General features: G+C 37.0%; 1 protein-coding gene across 2 annotated transcripts; it reads left to right on the top strand.

Annotated features, from left to right (window-relative positions):
• The first annotated feature begins 404 nt into the window (after positions 1-404).
• LOC131159335 (uncharacterized) lies at positions 405-23,311 on the top strand. 2 transcript variants are annotated; one of them, XM_058114179.1, is made up of 7 exons: positions 405-540; positions 13,032-13,126; positions 17,966-18,045; positions 18,137-18,192; positions 18,316-18,428; positions 22,572-22,633; positions 22,869-23,311. In XM_058114179.1, exons 1-7 carry the CDS (start codon positions 435-437, stop codon positions 23,158-23,160), a joined length of 804 nt encoding a protein of 267 aa, XP_057970162.1. In that variant the 5' UTR covers positions 405-434; the 3' UTR covers positions 23,161-23,311. The 2 variants fall into 2 exon arrangements, with proteins under 2 accessions (XP_057970162.1, XP_057970161.1); XM_058114178.1 differs by having other exon boundaries at positions 18,131-18,192.
• The last annotated feature ends 971 nt before the right edge of the window (positions 23,312-24,282 follow it).

Below are 24,282 nucleotides of genomic sequence, written 5' to 3'. Positions count from 1 at the left end.
TCCAAAATGAAAACTAAAAAGCAGAAATAGAAACTTAAAATATAATAATATGAATTTAATTATTATAATTATTTTATTTAATTATTATTAAGAACAATCTTATTATGCATGACTATTGAAAAATAGTAAAAATATTTTGTAATGACCTTTACTATTTTTATTTTTTAGAAAATTTATGAATATTTTTATTTCAATTATATTTTAAATTCCTCTGATAATTTTATCCTAATTTTAATTAAAAAAATTACTTATAAAATTAATTATTTAATCTAAAAAATTAATTCTGAACATGGAAAAATATTTTGACAACATGAAAAAATTTAAATTTAAATTTAAAATTTTTAAAATAATTCTGAACCCGAATCCGAATCCGTATTTGGATTACAATTTGGCAAGACGTTCTGGAAAACGGGGGGTTGTTTTCGCGGCGAAACATGAGCCAGCATGCCAGTAGCTGTTCTTCCTCGGCCATCGCCACCGTTGCCCGCCCCATCTGCCTCGGCCCTGTTACTCAGGAATCCTATTTGGATCGCTGTTTCCGTACTCTCTCTCTCTCTCTCTCTCTCTCTCTCTCTCTCTCTCTCTCTCTCTCTCTCTCTCCCTAACCCTATGTGTATATCTATATGTATGTATAAATTTTGGCAACTCTATCTTGAATTGGGTATTTTTCAGGCTAGATTCTTTATTTTAGGCGAAAATTTTTGCACTGTGTGTGGTTGTTTTGTTGGACATTGAATCATACTAGTTTGTTTTAGTTGGCTTGAGGGCACAAATTCATCAAATGAATGGGTTCTTCGCGCAAAGCGATCACGACGAGTGGAAATCTAAGAAGCACCGATGCTTCAAAACCCCTTGTTGAATTCCGAAATGTGTCGGACGACCATAATTTTTGATTCCTATCCGGGGTGTACTTGAATATATGAAAAAAAAAAAAAAATTGTTTTCCAGCACTTATTGGGCACAATCGGAGATACTTTATAGAGAGATGTGAGGACATGTATTTTAATAAGATGATGCATTTGGGTTATATTTTTTTGTTTTGGGTAATGAGGCGAGGGGATTGAGGATTCTCTCCTTGGTTGAGGTGTACAGGATTAATAATTTATGTTCATGGAATTTTACGACAATTCTTTGGCTTAGTAACTTGGCTATCAAGTATAAGAAGTTTACAAACATTTTAGTAAGAAAAAGAAGGGCTTTTTGTGGAAGGATGGATTAAGAAGTGAGTGAGGGTAATTGAACAAGATTAACAACTTGAACAAGATAAAAACTAGGTAAAGAAAAGAAGGTTGAAGTTGAACAATATAGAAAAGAAGTATCAAATTACTAATATTATCAAAATAAAAACAATTTTTTTAAAATAAAACATTGATCGTATCAAATTATTAATTAATGTGTATCATGATTCTTTATCATTATCATCCTTATTATAATCTTAATACCCACTCTTAACATTGTTAATTGAGATTGATTTACGAAAGGAAAAAAAGAGAGGTCAAATGAGAAGAAAAGTACAAAGATTAAAATATTTTTAGCCATAATAGTCGTGTTTGTAGCAGCCTTTACCTAATGGTAGCGATCCATAATGGCTGGTATGGCTGTGATTTTTCTTCCATCAATATGGCCATGTGTAAACGGTATCAGGACCCCAAAAGATCCTTTACCAAATGGCATTATGAATTTGTTGTAGCCCCCATTTAAAAGTTAAAATTATGTTTACCACCGATGATTTGATCAATGATAATAGATCCGTCGTAAGGACATGCAAAGGATGGTCCTTTGCACCCCATGCCTTGGAAAGAATCCTTAGCATGGGGGAGAGAGTGCTTTTTCATAAAATTAACCATTTTACGTTTGATCATTATGGCTTAACCCCAAAGTTTAGAGCGCTACTAGATTAAGTTGATGTTTGACCACAAGCATATCTATCTTTGATCATCCTAGTCCAACACTCCAAATTAGAAGTTTAGGGCCCTATCAATTGATGCTTGCTTGAGCAGACTATTGACCTTATCCACTCTTGTGTGTAGGAATAAGCTCCTAAGTCCTAAAAGCCTAAACATGCCTAAACATGTTGCGTCCATGTCGTGTCTTGTCTGAGTTTCGTGCTAGTTTCTCAGATGGAAACCAAAAAATGAAATTATTCTACTTCACAAAATTCTTAACTTGTATATGAATGACAAAATGAGCTTATTTTTCCAATGCTATTCAATATACATTGTAGTATGATTTTTCCAATGTTTTTTAATATGTTTCAATGTTTGCCAAATGAAGTCTCTATTTTTATTAGAAAAATATAATTAAACTGTCCAAGGCACCCAAAAACATGTTCTTTGTTAAGTCCTTATATGCATTGTTGGCCCATAACCTAATTGCTTAAGCTTTTAGATAAAGTGGTATTTTAACATGACAATAGAGGCAGGTGCCAAGTCCTTTTTGGTCCTTGGACAAGAAGAGGGTTTTTACTGACAGATCCTTTTACTGGAAACTTTTTCTTCGAGAGTTAAACAACGTTCACTTCCCTTAGTCTCAATTATGGAAGACAGCTGCCCCTACTAAGGTTGCCTTTTTTACCTGGGAAGTAGCTCATGGTAAGATCTTGACCTTGGACAACTTGCAGTGAAGGGGGTTCTCCATTGCCAACAGATGCGCCCTTTGCATGGCTGAGGCAAAATCAGTAGACCATATCCTTCTCCATTGCCCCTAGACTAGAACTATTTGGAATGTGGCTTTGACTCTAATTGGACAACGGTGGGTTACCGCTAGATCTGTTGGATGGCAGTCTGGGCCTGGAGAGTGGATAGGGATTTTGGCAACAAAGAAAAAGACGAAGGCTTTGTCTTTCATTCCTGTTACAATTTTCTGGTGTGTTTGAAAAGAGAGGAATAAAATAGTTTCCAAAAATTCTATCCCAACGCTTCAGTTCAGCAAAGAGCAGTAGTTTGGGTGCTAAGCCTAATATACATTGTTGGTCTGCTCTACCTAACAGCTTAAGCTTTTAGGTGATTGTGTTTTAACATTCTCCTTAAGATACTCCACCAAATGGTGTTCAAATGGCCTTGTAGTGGATCATCTCAATGAATAATAGAGCTTAGCTTATGCTTTATATTGCTCGCTGCACTTCTAGAAGCAACCTGGCTATCCTACATTTAATAGACATGTCATGATGTTGGAAATTTGCATATGCAGAATTTAAACTTCTAGATAATATTTTAAGAAGGAATGAATTTAGAGAGACAGTGTAGAGAAATAATAGGGAAGAAGAAAATGTAAATTTTGATTTGCCTGTTGGTTTTTTTATAAAAATCAAATGCCTTTCTTTTAGAATTCTGTATATATGAGTTTGAATCTAAACCATTTGACTATACAACTTTTGATCAATATACGGACTTCTGGACGTTTCAGTTGTTGGAATGTCTGCTTGCTTGCTATAGATCTTCAATCATACGGTACATCTCAGCCATCTTTGCTTGCTGGTTTGTATTTCCTCCACCCCGACTTCTTACGTGTCTAGGCATCCTGCAATTCAGGATCGTTCTGGTATCACTGGTGCAACATTGGGCAGTAAAGGTTGATGTGTAGTGACTGAATATGGAATTCCAACAGCTATATAACAGAATGTTGGCTGCAGACACAGAGGTATTGAAGAGGGAATGAATGAGTTTCTAGGGTTTGTAATCACAAAAAAAAAAAAAAAAATCACAAATATCTGAAAATTTATTATCTATGAAAAGCTGAATCTATAGCATTATAAGAACCCTAAAATACCAACCCTTATGTGGCTTATGGTTTTCAGGATTTAGTATGCCTTCTGGCATTGTGATTTGTGGGAATCATAATACTTGGATTATGGGATTCCCGTGTATAGTTTAGAATTATATTATTGATATATTGTTGGTGATGCGGCATTTCCGTGTTTGGTTTATTCATGAGAATGATGATAAAATAATACCCTCAATGCTTCTAAAAAAAGAAATACTTGTGCATAGTATTTAGCACAAAATTCAATAAGTAAAAACTCAATTCATGAAAAGGAGCGTTTTTCACTCTAGGGGTCGTATGACTCTCATTCATGCTTGTTTATCGTATATACCTTTGTATTACATTTCTCTTTTTAGAATCCCCATGAGTTTGGCACAGATGCTTGAGAAATTTAATGAGGGATTTCTTATGGTTAAGTGGGGAGAGGGTAGTAGAGATCATTTGGTAGGATAGGAGAGTATGTGTAGGCCTAAGAGGGAGGGAGGCTTGGGTCTTGTTAACTTGGTGTCTGAAAACATCTCTTTGGTGGGGAAATGGTTGTGGTGCTTTCCTTTAAAAGCTAATTCTCTTTGGCATAAGGTAATTCAGAGTAAGTTTAGAATACTACAAAATGGGCAGGATGCTAAAGCGAGAACTAATACTACTTATTTGCATCCTTGGAAGTTTGTTTCTTAAATTTATGATTATTTCCTTCCTAAAAGCCAATGGGAATGGGGAGCGAATTTGCTTGGGTGGGGGGCATGCCTTTGCCTATTACATTTCCTCGTCTTTCGGTTATCTATTCTTCATGAAACTCCCATTTCTACATTTCTTCTTTTGCAAGGAGATAGAGTTTCTTGGAATTTCCATTTTGAGAGAAATATTAATTAGAGAGTTGGCCCTTTTAACTAGGTTACTCGATTATTTTCATGCTCATTTGGGGACTGGTAAGAGGGTTTGGAGCTTAGACGCATTTGGGGATTTCTCTTGTGATTCCTTTTTCTCTTACTTGACTCATGACCGTATTGTGGATATATTTGTTTTGTATCCAATGATTGAGGACCAACTTATGTTTAGTGGATTGTATTACTCTTGTATGTGGCAGGTCGTTCTCGCGATGGTGGTCTCTCTCGTGCATTCACCCCTTCATCTCTCCTCTCTCTCTTGTCTATTACAGTGTTATTAGTAAGGTGTGATGGTAGGGGTTCTCTATATCTAAATTGAAGGGAAATCCTTTGATTTGAGGCTAGATAAGGTAGGGAAGGTTGGAGCTCTGTTTGTTCCTGAGAAGAATCAGAAGTGCAATCGATGGGTTCAACTCTTTTTAGGAGAAACTTTATGGTTTTCTCATGGGTTCTTAAATCTTGCTGGTAGTTTGGGCAAGGGATTTCAAAGAGTTAGGGTGGGTTATGTTGATTATTGGATGGGGATTCATGTAACTAGGGCAAGGAAATTCTTGGAATTAGGACATGGATACAGCGGAAAGAAGTATTCCATCTTTGTTCCTGAAGGGCTGGAATGGGAAGGGTGGTCTCAGTTTAGGGATGGCTTTGTTGTTTTGGAGAGTTCTTGTTGGTCAAGCTTGAATGGAGCATATAGCAAAAACATGGACGGAAATCGCTCATGGAGCCAGGTTGCTGTTGGAAGATAGGGAGTGGTGGAGGTCGATCAGCTTCTAAGAGTATATAGGAGATGGTTGTGCTTGTTGTGGGGAAAGGTCGCCAGAGGAGTTCATTGAGTTAGCCTCTCAAGAACAATCAACATCGTTGAAGGCTATGTTATCGGTAGTGTTTGACCAAGTGGTCAAGGGTCTTTGATTCCAACTTTGGTTTGATGACAACAGCCCATTAGCAGTTCTTTAAGATTGCTAACCTTTTTCTCTAGTCCAGTTCAGTTGCACAGAATGGCTCCAAAACAAGCAAGCTTCAAATCAGCCAAAAGCAACATGTAACATGACCAGAGCTCAGCCACTCAAACCAAAGCACTCATGGACTCTACATGGTATGCAAGTGTTCTAAAGATTGAGTGTGAGAGTTAGAGAGATTGTTTTTGTAAATCCCTTGTATATGGAGTGACTCAATAGAACAAGCAAGAAATGGGCATATCACACACGCATCACTTGAACAACAGGCACAGTCCCACACACACACAACAAGACAAGTAAAACTACGTAAGATGTCTAAAAACCCTCAAAACATGTTTTACTAAATCTAAGACATCTTATAGTGGATCAGGGATCATTCCTCATAAATGAACAAGGACCTTTTACTTCGAACTTAAAAGGATTTTTAAAGTAGTAAGAGGGGCCTCGTCGACGAACACAGGGTTTCGTCGACGAGTACAACACAGACCCTCGTCAACGAACATAGGGTCCTCATCGATGAGAAAATACTGAGAGTACCTAAAAGTTCAGGGCACCCCTCATTGACGAATACAGGGGATTCGGCGACGAGGCCTGTGCAAATTTCGTCGACAAACACAGGGTTCTTGTCAACGAAAAGAAACCGAGACTTGTCTGAATTCAGAACCAGCAACTCATCGATGAACGCAGGGCTTCGTTGACGAAGTTACTGAAGAGCTCGTCGACGAAGGCGAGACCTTGTCGACGAACGTTGGGCTGCAAACCACAATTAATGCGCCGGAACGGCTATTTTTCACCTTGTCTCATATCAATAAATGCCCAACGGCTCTCCAGCGCCCAGCTCACCCCTTTGGTGTTTAAAATAGGTCCTTGGCATTAACTTCAAACAAGGAAGCTCATTTAGTTGTTGAAATCATTTATTGTGCATTCACTCTAGGGTTTCTTTGTGCAGACCACTTGCCCTCTTACTCTTGCTCTTGTTCTTGTTTTACTCCATTGAAAAAGAGGAAACTTTGTGAGGATTTTGTTGTGATACTCAGCTCAAGAGGAGCATTTATGATTGTATCTACCTCTCATCAACTACTTGTATAGAAAGGCTCTTTGTGAGCCATTGTAGGGTATCACTAAGTGAGTACCATTGTAAAAGCTCTTTGTGAGCAGATGTGTGTATAGGCTTCTCTGCCAGAAGGAGGATCGTATAGTGGATTTTGAGAATCCTTGAGTTGGCCTCAAGGTGTGGATGTAGGCGGGGTGCCGAACCACGTTAATATCGTTGTGTTAAGCTTCTCTTCTCTCTTCTCTCTTTTGTAATGCTCAGTCATTGCCTTTTGTTTTAGTTTTATATTGTGATATGATACACTTGTTCTTGGTAAGATTTTTGTGTTTGTAGAAAATTTGCATATCCACGAAAAACGTCTATTCACCCCCCCTCTAGACGCTCAACTGGGCCAACAGGTAGAGTAGTTGAAAACAGAGGCGACTAGGGTTTCTCATGTGTACGACGAGGAGAGGAAGAGTGAGGCATCTAGGGTTTCTTGCATGGAAGGTAGGTTGATGATGATAGAGTGGGCTGGGCTTGGCTTATTATCAATTCACATTGATTTGCGTTGGCTATTTGAAAATAATAAGAGGGCCCAAAAGCAGACATTTGATTTAAAACTACGCTTGGGTAGTAGGGAAGCTTTGTTAGAAGGGCAGATATACCACTTAACTGGGAAGGTCCAAGAGTCTCTATAGTTCCTTGAACAGAAAGGGAGCCTGTGATTAGGGTATCTCTTCACGTACGATTAGGTAGGATACGGGGGGTCATTGTTCTTCAAATCAGCAACAAATTGAACGGAGTCCATCTCTGAATGGTGTACAAGGTGATCCATTATTTTGTTCTTCTTCTAATAACAGCTTTGATGGCCATGATGAAGGGTGCCCCGATGAAGGTAAAGTGCAGAAGACCGAAGGAGGAAGGTGTGATATGTATGTTGCTTCTCCTGGGCTGGAAGGAAATGGCAATAGGGGGATCTCTAGGATTTGAATAGGGCAGTCTGGTTCTAAGAATTTTAATTCTTGTGATCTTGAGAATCAGGATCTCATTTTTGGTTTGGTAGGAAATCAAGTTGGACAGGGAGTCTATTTGAATAGTTCGAGGAGTGGTAAGGTGTATGCTTGTCGAAAGAAAATGCAAACGGGTTTTGAAGGGAGGAAATGTATTGAAGATAAGCGAGAATTTTTTGGTGAGAAAACATATAAATTTATAAGGAGAGATCCCAAAGGGGTATTAACTATACGAGAAGAGCCAATCAAGGAGAGGGTAAATTTGAGTAAGGAAAGTAAGAGATGGGAAGATGTTGCGAATGAGGACAGTATAGATAGTAATGATTTTGAATGCGAAAAAGGTTTGCTATTGGACCATATTTGGGAACTATGTGGATATTCCTCTGATTCTTCCATTGATCGTCTTGGAGATTTAACTAGATTTAACTTATAAGGATGGAATTCTGCCTACTCCCATTCTAGACAAAATTCTTGAGAAGGGCATTGAAACTGAGAGGTTGTTGAATGACTTGGGCCTAGGTATGAAATTAGGCTTGATTGTGGAAAATCTAAGGTGAAAAAAGGTTAGAGGGAGTTAGCTAATTTGAAGTCTTTGGTGAACCATGATGGGAAGGGATTAAAGAAGGGATTCCTTGGCTGATTAGCTGTTGCTATTTTTTGTTTTCGTTTTGTTTTTATTTATTTATTTATTTTATCGTGAGGATTTTGTGCACTTGCTTTGATTGTACATTTCTACCTTAATCCATCTTCTTTTATTATGAAAAAAAAAATCCAATAATTTGGCAAGGCAAGGCTCCCTCAAAAGTAAAATCTTTCTTTTGGACCACAATACTTGAAAGAATCAACACCATTGATTTGCTCTAGAAGAGAAGACCTAATAAAGCCTTGTCACTGGACATTTCTGTCCTTTGCTTTAGAGGAGAGACTTGTGCAAATTTGTTTCTTCATTGCCCTTTAACGAGGGCTATTTGCAATAAATTATTTAGTATATTTGGTGAGAATTGGGTTTACCCCTCCACATTGAATGTGTTTTGTACAATCACATATAGAGGTTTTGATCAAGGAAAGGATAGGAAAGCTTTATGGTGATGTGCTGTTATGGCAATTATTTGGCGTGTTTGGTTGGACAGGAATCATAGAATTTCAAAGGTGTGGCTATGTCTAATAATTTGCTTTGGAGTCGAATGGCGTATTTTGTGTTGTTTTGAGTGTCAGCAAAATGGATTCTTTTGCCATATCTCTTTGGAAGACATGCAGTGGGACTGGTTGGCTCCATTGCATTGATTTGATTTAGGTATAGTCTGGAAGTTCAGTAATTATTCTCCTTTGATGTAAAGGGAGGATTTTATTCTCCCTGTTTTCTTTTTCCTTTTTTATTTTCCTTGTACATTATGCTCTTTCTAACAAATTTTCTTTGTTTATCCAAAAAATCAATAATTAAAATATGAGGATGATGATGAGGGAGAAATAGTTGTGGAGAGGGAGAGGGAGAGGGAGAAGGAGAGGTAATTGAGATTGGGAATTTAACATGTTATAAACATGCAATGGCATTTTTGGACTTTAAGAATATAACTAGGGTGTTTTTTTTGTCACTTCGTACTTTTTCATGGCTCACACAAGTTAGGAATCCAAATACCCACTTTTAAAGTGAGAATAGGGATGTCGACATTAAAGAGCTTTGAGACGGCTGAATTTTTTGAAACTTAAACTTAGTCCTTGGAATGCGGAGTCTTTCAATGATGTGCACTTTTGGGAAAATGAAAATTTACAAGATCTATGTGTCTTAGATCCATTTACTGAGGAGGTCTCTCAGAAGAATTGGTGAGCAAAAGGGTGCAGTTGTCTAAGCAATTTGAGTAGGTCCTCTAGAGGGAAGAGGTCTATTGGTGGCAAAAGTCTAGAGCAAATTGGGTTAGAGATGGAGATTGTAACACAAGACTCTTTGATCAAGTGGTGAGTGGGAGGAGGAGGAATTTTATTAAAGAATTAGAGGGCGAGAGGGGCATGATTGATAGGGATCTTGATTACATTGCTAGTTTGATTAATGATTATAAGAGGAGTCTCTTTATTGAAGAGGATGGAGGTAGGGTTGTGGTTGAAGGGTTGGATTGGTGCTTTATTCCCTTTAAAAGAGTAGAGTGGATTGAGAAATCTTTTGAGAAGGAAGAGATAAGAAGCATTGTACTTGATTTGGACAGAGAGAGCTCTTGGGCTAGATGGTTTTTCTTTGGCTTTCTTAAATGATGGTTGGAATTTTGAAGGATGATCTTCTCAAAGTTTTTGGCGAACTTTTCATAATTGGATTGTGGGTAGGAGCATTAATTCCGTTTTTATTGCCTTTATCCCCAATCAGTCTTAGGAGCCCTAGTTGAGGTGTTGTCTGGGGGATTGGCTATTGTATTGGTGGACGCTATCTCTCACGGCTTGGTGATAGACAGATTATAGATGTTGCTTTGATAGCTAATAAGGTTGTTGAAAATGCCATCGTAAGAAATAAAAGGGGTTTGGTTATGAAATTGGATTTTGAAAATGCCTATAATCGAGCTTATTGGGGTTTCTTGGATGAAAAAGGTTTTGGAGCTGGATGGAGGAAATGGATTAGGGGTGCCTTTTGTCTATGGCCTTGTTTGTGCTAGTGAATTGGGGGTTGGGGTGGTGCTACTAAACCTAGTTTAGCGCCTCTATGGGTCTAAGGTAGGGATATCCTCTCTCCTCGTTCCTATTCACTATTGCAACTGACACTTTGAGGAGAATGATTGATAAAGGGCTGATAGAGGTTTTGTGGAGGGATTTAAGGTGGGCCAATGGAGCTTACCGGTTTTGCATTTGCAATTTGCTCACAACACTGTTCTGTTTCTTTCGAATTATATGGGTAGGTTTTCCAATTTGTTAATTAACCTCCAACTATTTGAAAAGGTGTCTAGTCTTTGAATCAACTTCTTTGAGAGTGACACCATGGGTATTGGGATCTACACGAGTCCTTTTTCTCTAAGCTAGTTGGTTGTGGTGTTCTAAGCTGGTTTGTCACCTATTTAGCTCTTTCCTTAGGTTGTAACTTGCTTCTTTTTTTGGGATTAAGGTTTTTAGAGAATTGCCAAGCAGTTGGATATTTGGAAAGGTGGTTATCACTCTTTGGGGTCGCATTACTCTTATATTGGTTTTTTGTCTTCTATTCCCTATTATTGCCTTTCTCTTTTCGAAATTCATATAGGAATAGCTAATAGGCTAGAGAAATTGATGAGAGATTTTTTGTGGTTGGGAATAGGTAAGCACTATAAAGACATCTTGTTAGTTGGGTGACTGTGAGTTGGTTCAAAAGGAAGGGAGTTTGGTTCTTGTTAACTTGGTGTCCAAAATTGTCTCTTTTATGGGGAAGTCGTTGTGGCGCTTCCCTTTAGAACCTAGCTCTTTTTGGAATAAGGTTATCTGAAATAAATTTGGACTTCTTCATAATGGGTGGAACACTAAAATTGGGGTTAATATTACCTATTTGAGTCCTTGAAATTTGTGTCCCAGATTCACCATTCGTTTATCCCTCATGTTTGGCTCAGTGTTGGTAATGGGGAGAGAATCTGTTTCTGGGAGGATCATTAGATTGGGGAGGCTCCTCTGGCTTTTGTGTATCCTTATCTCTTTCGTTTATCTTCTCTTAATGATTCTCCTATCTCTGCATAGAGAATGGGCATTGTTGGGATTTCATTTTGCTAGGAACCTCAATGAGAGAGAGACCAATGAGCTGGACCTTTTGTTTAATGTGCTTAACTCTTTGCGGTTTGGGTAGGGGAGTGACAAAAGGTTTTAGGGTTTGGATTCTTCTAGGGCTTTTCTTGTAATTCTTTCTTTTCTCATTTGATTCATGCCCCCTAATGTTTCTCGTTTTGTCCCTTACTCCATCTGGAAAGCTAAAGCTTCCTCCAAGATTAAGGCCTTTTGGTAGATTGCAATCTTGGAAAAAACTTATACCAACGACTTGCACCAGAAACGTAAACCTTACAAGGCTCTTTCATCTGATCTGTGTGTCCTTTGCTTCGAGAATGGTGAGACTTGCTCTCACTTGTTCTTACATTATCTTTTCTTTTGGTCCCTTAGGAACAAGTTATTAGGAATTTTTGGATAAAATTGGGTGGGTTTGCCATTCCTCTTGGAGGCATTTTGCGCTTCAACTTTTGGGGTTTTATAAGGAGAAGGAGAAAAAGGCTTTGTGGCAGTGTTCGATTATGGCTATCTTTTGGTGTATTTGGTTGGAGAGAAACGCCATAATCTTTAGAAACTTGGACAGCCCTCTTAACTTGTTTTGGATTAGAGTGGTGTTGGGTTTTGGCAAGTAGCTTCTTTTGTCATCTTCCTCGGTCAGATTTGCAGTGAGACTGGGTCGCTTTGCTTGAGTAGAGCTGTTTTTGTAACCTTTATCTTCTGGAGTTGTTATTTTTGCTCTTCTTCTTTTATTTCGGGAGGATATCTTATTCTCCATTTCTTTCTTCTTCCTTTTTCTTGTTGTAATTTTCTCCTCTCCCTAATATATTTCTTTTTTTAATCAAAACATAATTAAATAAACAAATAAAAAGAAGGAGCTTTATGGGAATATGTACCATTTTCGAGAGTGGGATTCCTGACTATAAAATGTGAACCAAACATTATTTCTAGAAATCAATGAAAAGATTCCCAGGAATTGTTGGCTGAGTTTGCACACCAAATACATTAATCTCCCTTCGGAGCTTTTAGGTTTTAATCTCGGCCCTCTTATCTTTAAAAAGATTTGGACAAGATAACCCAAGGAAAAGACTCAAAATCAAGAGACATAGAAGCCCCTAAAATATTATACTACTATATTATCATGAAAAGTAATCCACTATGGGTGTGTGAGCAGGAAAATTGCTATTCTGGCATGGATGGTAAATTTTGGCCTACTTAGCCATCTCTTGGACTCTAGATACTCCTGCACTGAAAGTATAAAAATTTAAGAGTAAATTATTCTTTTCTTGATTGGAATAGAGGAGGGGAGTGGGGAGGAGGCCCCTCACTCCCTAAATCAGCCCCTGATGGCATTAAAGTGGATATGGGAACATGGAATATGCTTATGAATGGTTGGACCTGGAAATGCACCCATTGCATAACCAATTTAGGTTTTCTTCACTTTGACTTCTTTCTCAAATAATTGATTAAATTTATTTTTTCAGTTGCACATATATATGTTTGTGTGTATGCATGTATGTTTGTAAACTCTGCCAGTAAAAAAACACCTGTCTAAGTAGGCGAGTCCAAGTTACACACACTGACAGGGCAGATGTGTGGTTGGGAAATATGCATACTGCATGGTGTAGACATTTGCCCTTTTTTAGTAGTTATTCAAACTCTGAGGGTAATCATTGTTGTTCTGCAGATAAATTTTGCTACAACTGCATTGTGCATTGGACCAAAGTGGTTGCTGGAAAGCATTGTCACCCACTGTGCTCTCTAAGGTGTCCTCTATGCAAGGTTTGTTTTGATTGTACTATTTTTTGGCTTCTCTCAGTCCATTGTAAATATATTCCCATATCCTGTCTGTCTGTGAATGTGATGGCTCATCATTAATGCTACCTTTTAAAGTTTCTTATCTTTTGCTAATTGCACGTTGACATGTAAGAGCCAAAGGTTTGTATATTTTGACAGCTATGACATATTTAAAGATTATTCCTCGAACGAGAGTGAAAATTAAGTTGCAGGGAAGCTTTTGTAGTCCAAACGTGGTTTTGGATACCCTTATAAAAGGAAGCAAGTACATGAATTTTGTAGGTGGATTTGTGGTGTGTTAATAGGATAAGTGCTTTTTCACTCATATATTATGTTTTTTCTGTTTCTTTAATCAGTTTTAGAGGAATGGAGGAGAATGGAAAGTAAATGGAAATCATGTGGTAATTTGGTCCTAGCTAATGTGAACAAGGAAGACATGGATCCACTTTATCCACAAACAAATTATTTCTCCCCTCCCCCCCAAACACACAAAAGAAAAAAGAATTCCCCTTCTCAGCCGTGTCACACCTTTCCCATCTAGTGGCATACAGAAATAAGAAGGGATTAGAGGGAAAAAAGGTCAATTCCTTTTGTGACTGAGCCAATTGAAACCTAGTTTTGCATTTCCTAGCTTGGTGCTGAAGACTTCTTGCATATTCTTTACTAACATATCTGAAAAACAGTTTAGTGGTTGCTAGTGGATGCTATTGCTTCACACTTAAATGCTAACAGCTTTGTCTTCCTACTCCAGGGCATCAGCAACCTGGTTGTTCTGTCCAAGCATATACCCTAGCACCATGAACCTAATCAACACGGTAATCTACTCTTTGTCCTCTTTTGGCATGTGTTTTTTACCGGTTAGGAGGTCAATTGTTGCCACATTTTTTTTGGGTTTCACCACAACCGTTGATTTGCCTGTGCATTCTCAAGTAGTGCTCCGTTGTTGTCATATCCTTCTATTGGACTGTGCCTTTGTCTCATTGAGCTCTCAGCTTTCGTATGGGATTGGATTACCTTATTGTGCTGGCACACCACCTATGGCATGGTCTGACCCCTCCTTGTGTACATCAAAATGCTAACACATTTAGATCGGAGGGCTCGGTAGGGGCATGGGCTTGCTTAGTTAAAGCTATTATCTTCTTGCAAATATCATCCCAATATTAATTCTTTTTCCTTGGATTCCTATGAAAGGGGAAGCAGCTGGCATATGGAGGATTCTATTTATTTATGATATTGCTATTAGGGTTATATCTCCAAGATTCTAGGTCATTTTCTTATTTATGAAACTATTATTTTGATTTAATTAGGTTTTAATTCAGTTACCTTTCCTTTCAAGCATTGTAAGCCTACAAAATGCCTGCTCTTATTAGGTTTTAGGGAGATTGGAATTGAGAATGAAGTTGTTGAATGTTTGGTCTTGCATGATGCGGTTGATGTAGCCAGCTTATGGAGGATTTTATTTTTATTTCTTGTTTTTGTTTATGATATTGTTGTTAGGAATATCTTCAAGACTCTTAAGTCATTATTATTTTTATTTAAGAAACTTATATTTTGATTTAATTAGGTTTCAGTTTAGTTGCCTTTCCCTTCAAGCTTATAAAAGGCCCTTATGTATTAGGTTTTAGGCAGATTGGGTTTGAGAATTAAGATACTGGACATTGGCTCCTGCATTAAAATCTTTTGATGCATTGATTTTGATGCATTGAGCTAGAATCCTATGAATTCCACAGATCAAGCTGCTGCCTTTGCTAGGAATGCTGAGAAAAAGATAAGTATTGGAAGGACACTTGTAAGACTGTCCATTCAACATGAACCACCTCCTGCCCCTCCCTAGCCACCTGAATTCTAAGCGGGTTGAATGCTTTTGGGTTGACTGCCATAATCGTGGGTAGAAAGGATTTTATGACAATTTTTGTAGAAAGTCTCATGTTACCATAGTAGAATATTGAAGATTTGGGCCTTGAGCCTATGCATAGTAAGAACCCCTTTGATGATAAGATTGTAAGTGCACTAGAATATTCAGTTTGTGTGTCTATTGCACACAGTTTTAACTGGAGATTGAGTTCTTGGGAGAGGATGCAGTCAACATGGAGGATTTTGTTTCTATTTTCTTTTTTCAAATTCTGGCATTTTATTTCAAAATTCTATGGTATTATCATTTAAGGAATTATTATTTTAGTTTTTCAGGTTTCCTAGCATTTCATTTTTCTAAGAAACTACTGTTTTGATTTATTTTGGCATCTTAAATTAGTTGCCTCGTTTCCAAGCATCGTAAGCCTATAATAAGGCCCTTGTTTATAATTTTTTTTTTTGGAAAATCAAGTTGTCTGATGTTTGTCCTACATCATCAAACATGGTTGAGGAATTAGTTTGGTGATGATTAGGAGTAATATTCAATTGATTGAGACCAAGGTGATGTGTATTGGATTGATGTCGAGTAGGGTTCAAATTGGGATTTTGGGATTCCTGAGGATTTGGGAGATATGAGGATTTTGGAGATTGGAGCCATCGATAGTGGTAGATGGGGTTGATTGGTGCAATGGTAGGTTACGTATGATGGTAATGGCTGCATTAGTGAAGGTGATAGTGCAATGATGGCACCGGCAGTGATAGCAATTTAAGTTGAAATTGCAAACCTTGCAAGTTTGTATCCTTGCGTAAAGGAAGGGTATAATGTGCAATATGCTCTGCAGGTTGGTATGGGTCGAAGAGTAATTTAGGCTTAGGTGGTTTGATTGTTATGAAGTGGGTTAAAATAATGGAATAAAAAAGTTAAAAAGGTTTGGATGGATTGATTCATATGTGAATAAATGGACTGGTTATAAGGTCTTCCAGATGAATTTTGGGTTGAAGATGCGATGCACTAGCACACAAGGGATGGAGGAAGGGCTGGGGCCTCTGGGCCTTGTTGCATTGACCCAGAATGTCATTCATTAACAACTGGCAAAGATGATGTATTTTTGGTTTCGGAAAAGATCCAAATTTGGAATGGGCTGTTGCTGCAGGTTGTTTCAAGGGAATGTGTTTTGAGGATGTTCAACGTGATTCGCTGGTTGTTTAGTATCGATCGTGATCCTTCCCCCCCCCCCCCCCCTTAGACAATTCCATATTCTCCTTCTTCATTTTTCTTTCTTAATAATATTTCTTTTTTTCGGATAAGAAAAACAACCGGCAAAGATCATGTACTACAGAATGGGGCTTGAGCTTCTGAATGTCAAGGGGCGTCAGTTTTCCAATTTATGTTAGACGACAAAAGGATCCTTGTGACGGGTACATTTACAAGAGGGAATTTTCAGCAGCTTTAACATGGCAGGACAACTATACCTGTCCAGTGGACTTGTAGTCTTGATGGTGCTTAGGTTTGATTTTGAGGTGTGGGATTTAGGGTTTAAGTAGGGATTAGGGCTCAATGAGACATGATTGAGGGATTTGGTGGAGATGGCTGAGATCAAAATGATGGGTATTGGATTAGTGTTGAGTTGGGGTCAAGTGGTGTTTAGGAATTCTTATTCTTGATATTGGGGATTCGGGTGATTCTAGGATTCATATATTGGAAGCTATTGACAAAGGTGGATGGGGTTGATTGGTGCGATAGTAGGTAATAGGTGACAGTAATCACCGTGTGGCCATGCATCTCAATATGTGGTTGTATCAAAATTCTGTGCTTTTACTAGACTTATTCTAAAAAGTTTACAATGTTGCTTCAGAACCCTCAACCTAGGTAACTAATTTATTAAGCAAAAGTGAGTGTGTGGGAGCAGCTGGATTTAAAAGATTGTGGGATTGAAGGTGCCTCCAAAGTATGCATATAATAATATTTTTATGTATAATTATTTAATTATTTTAAATTATTGCAACACTTCTTTGTCTCTTTCACACATATACTATTAGAAAGAGGAAATCCAAACTTTGCCCGGCCTTTTGATTTCAAAAGCATCCTTTTTAAAATTGTTTATTTATAAGGATAAAGACATAAAATGACGTCATGTGCTTGAAACACTCCTTGAAATAAGAATTGACTTCTCAACATTCCTTAAAACGGGAGTTTGACAGCCGTGGAAAATGTGTTAATGATTAACATAGTGAAATGCCTTGGCATGCTGGTAGGAGCTTAATCCTTTCACACGGCAATAGTTTGATTCTCCTTCATGATCATTTTTTAAGTTTTAAATGCTTGTGCTCGACTTGGCAGTAATTGAGTGCTGTAAAACATAAAAGTGGCATACAATGATTGGCTCACAAGCAAAATTATTCATGACCACGATAATTTTCATATTTAAATGAGAGAACGCACAAATTTCGCATCAATTTGACTAATTTGTGGTTGGTTCCAAATTTTCTACCCTTATGAAATGTATATTAGGAAACTTAGATTTGAGTCATTATGCAAAATGTCCAACAGAAAACACACTTAATATATGATTCAAAATGCATGCAATGCAGCATGAAAAGAGGATGAGGATGAGTATTGGAGGTCTGAGCTATATTTACCAGAAAACATCAACGCCCTAGCAAACCACATACTGGTTGAGTTGTTCTGAGACGTGATACATTTTTGTTCTGGAATGCTAAAATTCTAATGATACAAGGTTTTAGTTTGATGTTTTTCATGTAATGTGTTTGCCAGTTGATGCATTTTTAAAATACATATGCTTATTATGAAAATTCATCATTTCAAAGTACCTTTGGATTCTATCTGAATCATGTTTGAACTGTACTTTTAGTTTGCTTTGGTAAATTTTCCTTTTAAGTGGAATTTAGTATTCATCTTTAGCACTTCTGTCCTTGTGAGTTAAGTGATTAATCATTTTGACTAATTTGCAGACAGAAAATTTTTCTATCATACATGGGTATGATGGAAGCTCTTTCCAACGACATTATGTTAACCAGGATATTGGAAATAAGTATGGTAAACTGTCAATTTATTTTACTTGATTTACCCTGCATATTTATTAGATGCTGTTCAATTTTACTTCTCATTGATGGCAGCTACAGTTTTTCCCTTTCAAAAGCCCAAAGGTATAGATTGCAGTGCTACTACACTGAATCAGGTATCATGCTGCTCTACAGTTTTATTCTTTGTTGGTTTTCTTCTTATTGGCTTTCTACTTTGTTGTTTCTTGACAAACCAACTGTTTTCTCTACCTTTTTCAGTTATTTATCTGTTGAATCAGGTGTCTTAAATGATAAATTCAATGTCTCACGGTATTGGACGTCGCATAAATATCTTCAACAAAATCAGTGGCTCCACAATTGGTTGGAAAGGGAAATCCAAGCTTTAACTCAGGTGCTTGTGTTCATTAGTTTTTGTTCTCTTGTGTCATTGTTTTTTGTTACCTCATGACCCGTAGTTTATATGGGATCATATGAATGTCGTGCTGAAACTGAATCTTCTTGTTGTGCTGTATATGGTATTTTAGGGTATAGATCGATTTCTGGGGATTTTTGTGAAATTCTTTTATTTGCTTAGCGCACAGATTCATATGAGGTTGTATTTACATTAGGTTTGCAGTATGTTGATAAGTTTATCAGGGAGTATGGTTTGAGAGATTTTCTTAGGGATAATGCTTTATTCTTTGGTTAGTGGGTGGAGCAAGAGCAATTGCTAGTTGGTTTGGTTCTTGTTTTATAGTGAATGGGAAGACAAATCTCCCATCCTTCTCAAGTTGCATTGTTAAGACCGTTGTGAGACGTTTTCCTTTTGTTAAGTCCAGCAAGGTTAAATGTTTCCACTCTATTTGGGTTTTAAAACATGTGGCTTTATCATTGGTCTTCTTAATCGTTGGTTACGAGTTCTTGGACTGAGCATTATGAGAGGGGTTAGGAAGGTTTAGGTTCATGAAAAGCTTAAACGTCTTAAAGAGGTGTTGAAGTAGTGGAATATTGAAGTTTGGGGTCAATAGTGCTAAGAAGACTAGCTTTCTAGGGGAGCTTGATATGTTGGATAGGTAAAAGAAAGGGAGGCTTTTGGAGTACGAGGAGGTGTTTCAAAAATGAGTTAGAAGCACTGATTTTTTGGGAAGTGAGGAATGGGAGGCAAAAGAAAAGGTTAAAATGTGTTGGGAGAGATTACAATTCCAAATTTTTCATAGGTTGGTTAATCTGCCCAAGGACTCGCCACGCGTGCCCGGGGGGCGTGGGGGGGCGTTGCTTCTGATTCTAGTTTGACTGCTGATGAGACTAGAAAATTTTTTGCCAATCTTTTTGTTGAAGGGATGTTTGTAGGCCTATGATTGATGCCTTGATGGTTTGGAATGGAATCCTATTTTTTGTGCCCAGGTAACTTGGTTGGGGAGGCCTTTGAGGATAGTGAAGTGAGGCAGTTGTGTAGGGATGGAGAGGGAGAGGGACCAGGCTCCTGTTCTGAATGTTTTAAATATGGATTTTTATTATTAGGGAGGATTTAATGAACTTGATTAGGGAATTGGTACTTCTGGGGGTAGTTGGGAGGAGGGCAGGTTACTTCTGATTCTTGTTTGATCACCAATGAGATTACACATTTTTTTGCTAATAATTTTATCGAAGGTGATATCTGTTGGGCTTTGATTGAGGGTTTGGAATTGAACCATATTCCTAGCCCAGATAACTTGGCTTTTTGTAGAGAGTAAAGTAAGGGCGATTATGTCTAGGGTTTATAAGAGAGATTAGGGTGGGGACTGAAGGGGTTATGGTATCTCATCTTCAATTTGCTGAGAACACTATTTTTTTCTTACCAGATCATGGGGAGTCTTTTTTTAATAGTACCCTTTTTTGAGCAGGTTTTGTTTAAGAGGTTGATTTGGGGAAGAGTGGAACTGCTGGTATTAATTTAAGTGATACTAGATGTTTGGAGTTGGCTTCTTTAGCTGGATGTGATATTATAGATTGACCTCTTGACTTATTCAGGGTTCGTTGGGTGCTAATCCTTGGTCTGTGGGTTCTTGGGATCTTGTGGTGGAGAAGTTGTCTAAGTGTTTGGATGGGTCGAAGGGTGCTTTATTTTCTTTTAGGTGGTTGCATCATTCTCATTCAAGTTTGTCTTTCTAGTATCCCTGTTTATTTACTTGTCTATTTTTAAAATCTTAGTAGGATTAGCTAGGAATATTGAGACTTCAAGAGAGTTGTGAGAGATTTTCTTTTGGTCTTGGGGGGAGATCAGCAAAGAAATATTATTTGAAAAAGACAGGGCATCAAGAAGATGCCATTCAAGTACAGCAAAAACAACAAATAACAAAAACAATGCACCGGTCACTGAAGTACATCCAGGGAGTCAAGAATAACAGAAGTCCCTCCCTAGCACCTCACTATGCTTAGAGATCATACATAACCAGTTTTCCATGACAGCCTGCAGAGAAGGACTGTTGCATCGAAAGCCCTTCTGTTCCTTTCTTTCCAAGTCACCCAAAAAATAGGGAGGGGGACAAGGGAAAGAGCTCTCCTTTTGAACTTGTGGAACAGATCCCTTTAGAAGTTCAAATTTTACCCTCGCCTGAAGCTGCAGTGATCTGTTTCTGTTTGACCATGGAAATGATCAAGTTCCAGAGATTCGTGGTCCAGGGGCAACGAAGAATAAGGATGTGGTTCTCCAATTCCGCTTCGCACACAAAACACCTATTCTTGATAGAGAAGCTCTTTATTTGAAGGTTGTCAAGGGTGAGGATCTTCCCTAGAGCAGCCTCCCAGGTGAATAGCAACCTTCAAAGGACCTGCTGTTTTCCAAAGGGGCTTCTGAGGAAAATAACTGATTTGCTCTCCTGGGCAGCTAAGATATAGTAAAAAAAATCAGTGTTTTAAAAGGCTCAATCAAGGCTCGCCTCAAGGCAAGGTATGTCTAAAACGCCTTGAGGCTCAATCTAAAATACCAAATTCCTAAAAGGCTAATGCATCTTATGCTGAGGCTTATGCATTTTTTACAAAAAAAAAAACGCTTTTTGTGCCTTTTTAGTTGAGGTTTACGCATTTAGGGTGTGTGATTCTCAAGTTAGAATTGGTTAGAAAATTTTAACTACATGTTTGTATAAAATGAATGTCATAATATGAGTTTATTTCTAAAACTCCTGAACCTCAACCTTTTCAAAATAATTGAGAGTTGTATCTTACATCATGAAAATAGTTTGAACTTTCTGATGGTATCGCTATCTCTTGTCATGATTTATGTCACCTATTCAAGTTAGCAATTTTTGAATGGCCAACTAGTATTTTTGCATAGTACATCTAGTTTTTATTTTTTACATTATATTTGTGATTTTATTAATTTTTACTTCATTTTAAATATATAATTTATTTAACATATTTTTATCTAAAAAACAAATTCTCAAAAGGCTTTTGCCCCCAACTCCTCAAGGCTTACACCTTGCCTCGTAAGGGTTAAAACGCCTCACCTTACGCCTTAGCCTTTTAAAATATTGGAAAAAATAGTATAAGAATTCAAGAAATTTTTTTAAAAAATTAACTTTATAACAATAAAAAATCATGTGTATGCTTTCTTTAAAAAAATAAGGGGAGAAATGAAGAAAAAATTAATGAAAATTTGAAATTTATGCTTTTAAGGGAATTAACCAATAAAAAATAATAAAAATGTGAAGTTTATGGTGTTTAATGAAAATAAAATCATATTTAATGGATGGGCCATTTGTCTAACAACTAAAGTAAGAAGAAAAAGTAAATAAAAATCACAAATGAAACTGATAAAAATTTTACAAGTAATAAAAAAAAAAATTTTAATCTGGAGAAGGCAAAAGGGTATTGACAAAGTCACTAGTAAACTGAAAGAAACTTTAGCAAACTACACAAACGAGGTTTGACAAATTAACATGGACCCTTGCACATACAAAAATATAATGATACTTGCACCCCTTGCATTAATTCACCTCCCCTACAGAAACAGAAATGAGCCCAGTAGTAGAGCAAATACATCTGCTCATAGGCGTGCATCTTTTTCTCTAGGTGCATTTTTCTATTAGCCAGCTTTGCATGGGATAATGTTGTGTTCTTATTGGAACTCATCCAAGAACGGCATATGGGCCTTTTTTTTTGGCATTAGAACTTCCTCCATCTACCACATACGGAGTCAAATTAGTATGTGTCAAGCCATAATATACCCTCAACTAATACTCTTTTCCTTGGTTTCACTTTGGAAAACAGATGGACCATACTAGAAAGCTTACAAAAGGGATGTTGGCTTTCAGTACCTCCTCTGGTGGGATTGGACCTACACGTTCAACATCCTAACCACAAACTCTTGGTGTTCTAATGAATTGCATAAAATGCTTCTTAGGAGAAATAAAGATCCTGTAGTCAAGATTTTTTGATTTCCTTCTGATTTTGCCAATTACAAAATATTTGATCAATTTAAACCCATTTTTAGGATGCCTGCATGTTTTAGCTGAATGTGGTAAGATTTCCCTTTCATGTTACGGAACTACATGGTTGACGTAATATTTCTATGTAGGAGGAAGATGTTGACATCATTGTGCATCATGTACTTGGTGTGATTGACTCATTCAGGAGAAGGTAATAAGTTGCATTCTAACATGCATCCAAAATTGAAGCATCTTTACTATTATAACATGCCTTAAAAAATGAATTAAAATTTAAATCATTGTCTGTTGAATTCTGCTGGATAGTGTTATATGCTAAAGTTTGGCATTAAAACTATCAATAAAAATTGTGAAGGATATTGCGAACACTGAATCATTTTTCCATTATAATTATTTTGCTATTGGATTTACACTCTTCAATTATCCAGAAATGAGCAACTTAGAAGTGCTCCTGAAGAAAAACAAGAAACCTTCGAGTCTCTGGTCTTAGACGCTGCAAGGCCTTTTCTGAGTGGAAGAGCAGAGCGGTTTGTCAATGAAATAGAACTATTCCTTGCCTCAGGATTGAATATAGAAGCTTATGATGAAGTTTATATGCAACAGCTGGGTTGGATAACTCCCAAGATCAATAGTGAGGATAAGGAAGGAGAATCCCATGAACGCAAGCACTTCGCTCCATACTTGTATTTCTTTGAAGAGGACTCCAATGAGACTAATTGAACAAATCTTTGCAAATTTAATAATACTTTGTTTTTATTTTCTTCTTTTTGAACCGTTCAGTTCTTCGCTTATCAGTACTTTCTTATTGGTGTAAACTTGATTTGGATCCAAAGAAGAAGAGTTAAATGTGTTAATGGTTCGCCAAATTTTTTTATCTTGTGGTTAAAATGTATTGATTTACGGCTGTATTTATGCTGAAAAAGGTGGGTTAATCTTGCTTTTACAAATTCTTGAATTTAGGGTGTCAATAATTTAATTGCAGTATTTCAATAGACTTAAAATTTGCAAGCATTGGAAAATTACATTTTAGATAATCAAGTTTTGATCTAGATTTTTTTGTATTGGCCAAAAAATTAGTCTCAATGATTTAAGAAGCCATGTTTATGCACAGCTCATGATTCAAGATGAAGACTCTCAACAAACACTAAGCTTGCTATAAATATTTTTAGTTTCTTTTGCATTCAAGAATGCATAAGAGATTCCATTCAATTTGTTGTAGGCATTAGAGGTGGGTCTTGGAACTTTTTTTCTTCCTTCTCCCTTGGGTTTTCTATGATCTTAATTTGATTTAGGTTTCAAATGGTCATTGCCACAATATTAACCAAGTTGTTTTGTGCTTCTACCTCAACGTTAAGATTATGAATGTGTAAGATTAATGCATCACCAAATGGTTTAAGGAAGTAATCCACTTTCAAATTGTTCATTACTGGGTGGATTGGTTTTAATTTTAAATTAGATTTATATATATCGCTACAAAACTGTGGTGTATTTTTCCTTTTTCGTTCCTGAAAGAGTGAGTTAATTAATCAATATTTTGAGTGCTTAACTATAGATTTAAATAGATTTAGATAAATACGACATACAAATTCAAATCTAACAGACAAAACTTGAACTCGTGATTACACCTCAAACAATTTTTTAAGCCAAACGTTTGATGTATATAATGTAAGAACAGTATTGTGCGAAATGGAACTAGAAATAAGAACGTAGTATGGTATTGGTGATGATGATATTTTCAGTGTAAGAGAAATATATACTGTTTTCTTCAGTATTTTCTCCCCTTAAATATAAAATTTAAATGTCTTTCTATTTTTATTTTATTTTATTTTTGAAATTATTCCG

This window comes from Malania oleifera, chromosome 7 (assembly GCF_029873635.1).
Source record: "Malania oleifera isolate guangnan ecotype guangnan chromosome 7, ASM2987363v1, whole genome shotgun sequence".
In the NCBI taxonomy this organism is placed as follows: Eukaryota; Viridiplantae; Streptophyta; class Magnoliopsida; order Santalales; family Ximeniaceae; genus Malania; species Malania oleifera.
The sequence above is the reverse complement of the archived record's forward strand: the minus strand, read 5'-3'. Positions and strand labels throughout refer to the sequence as shown.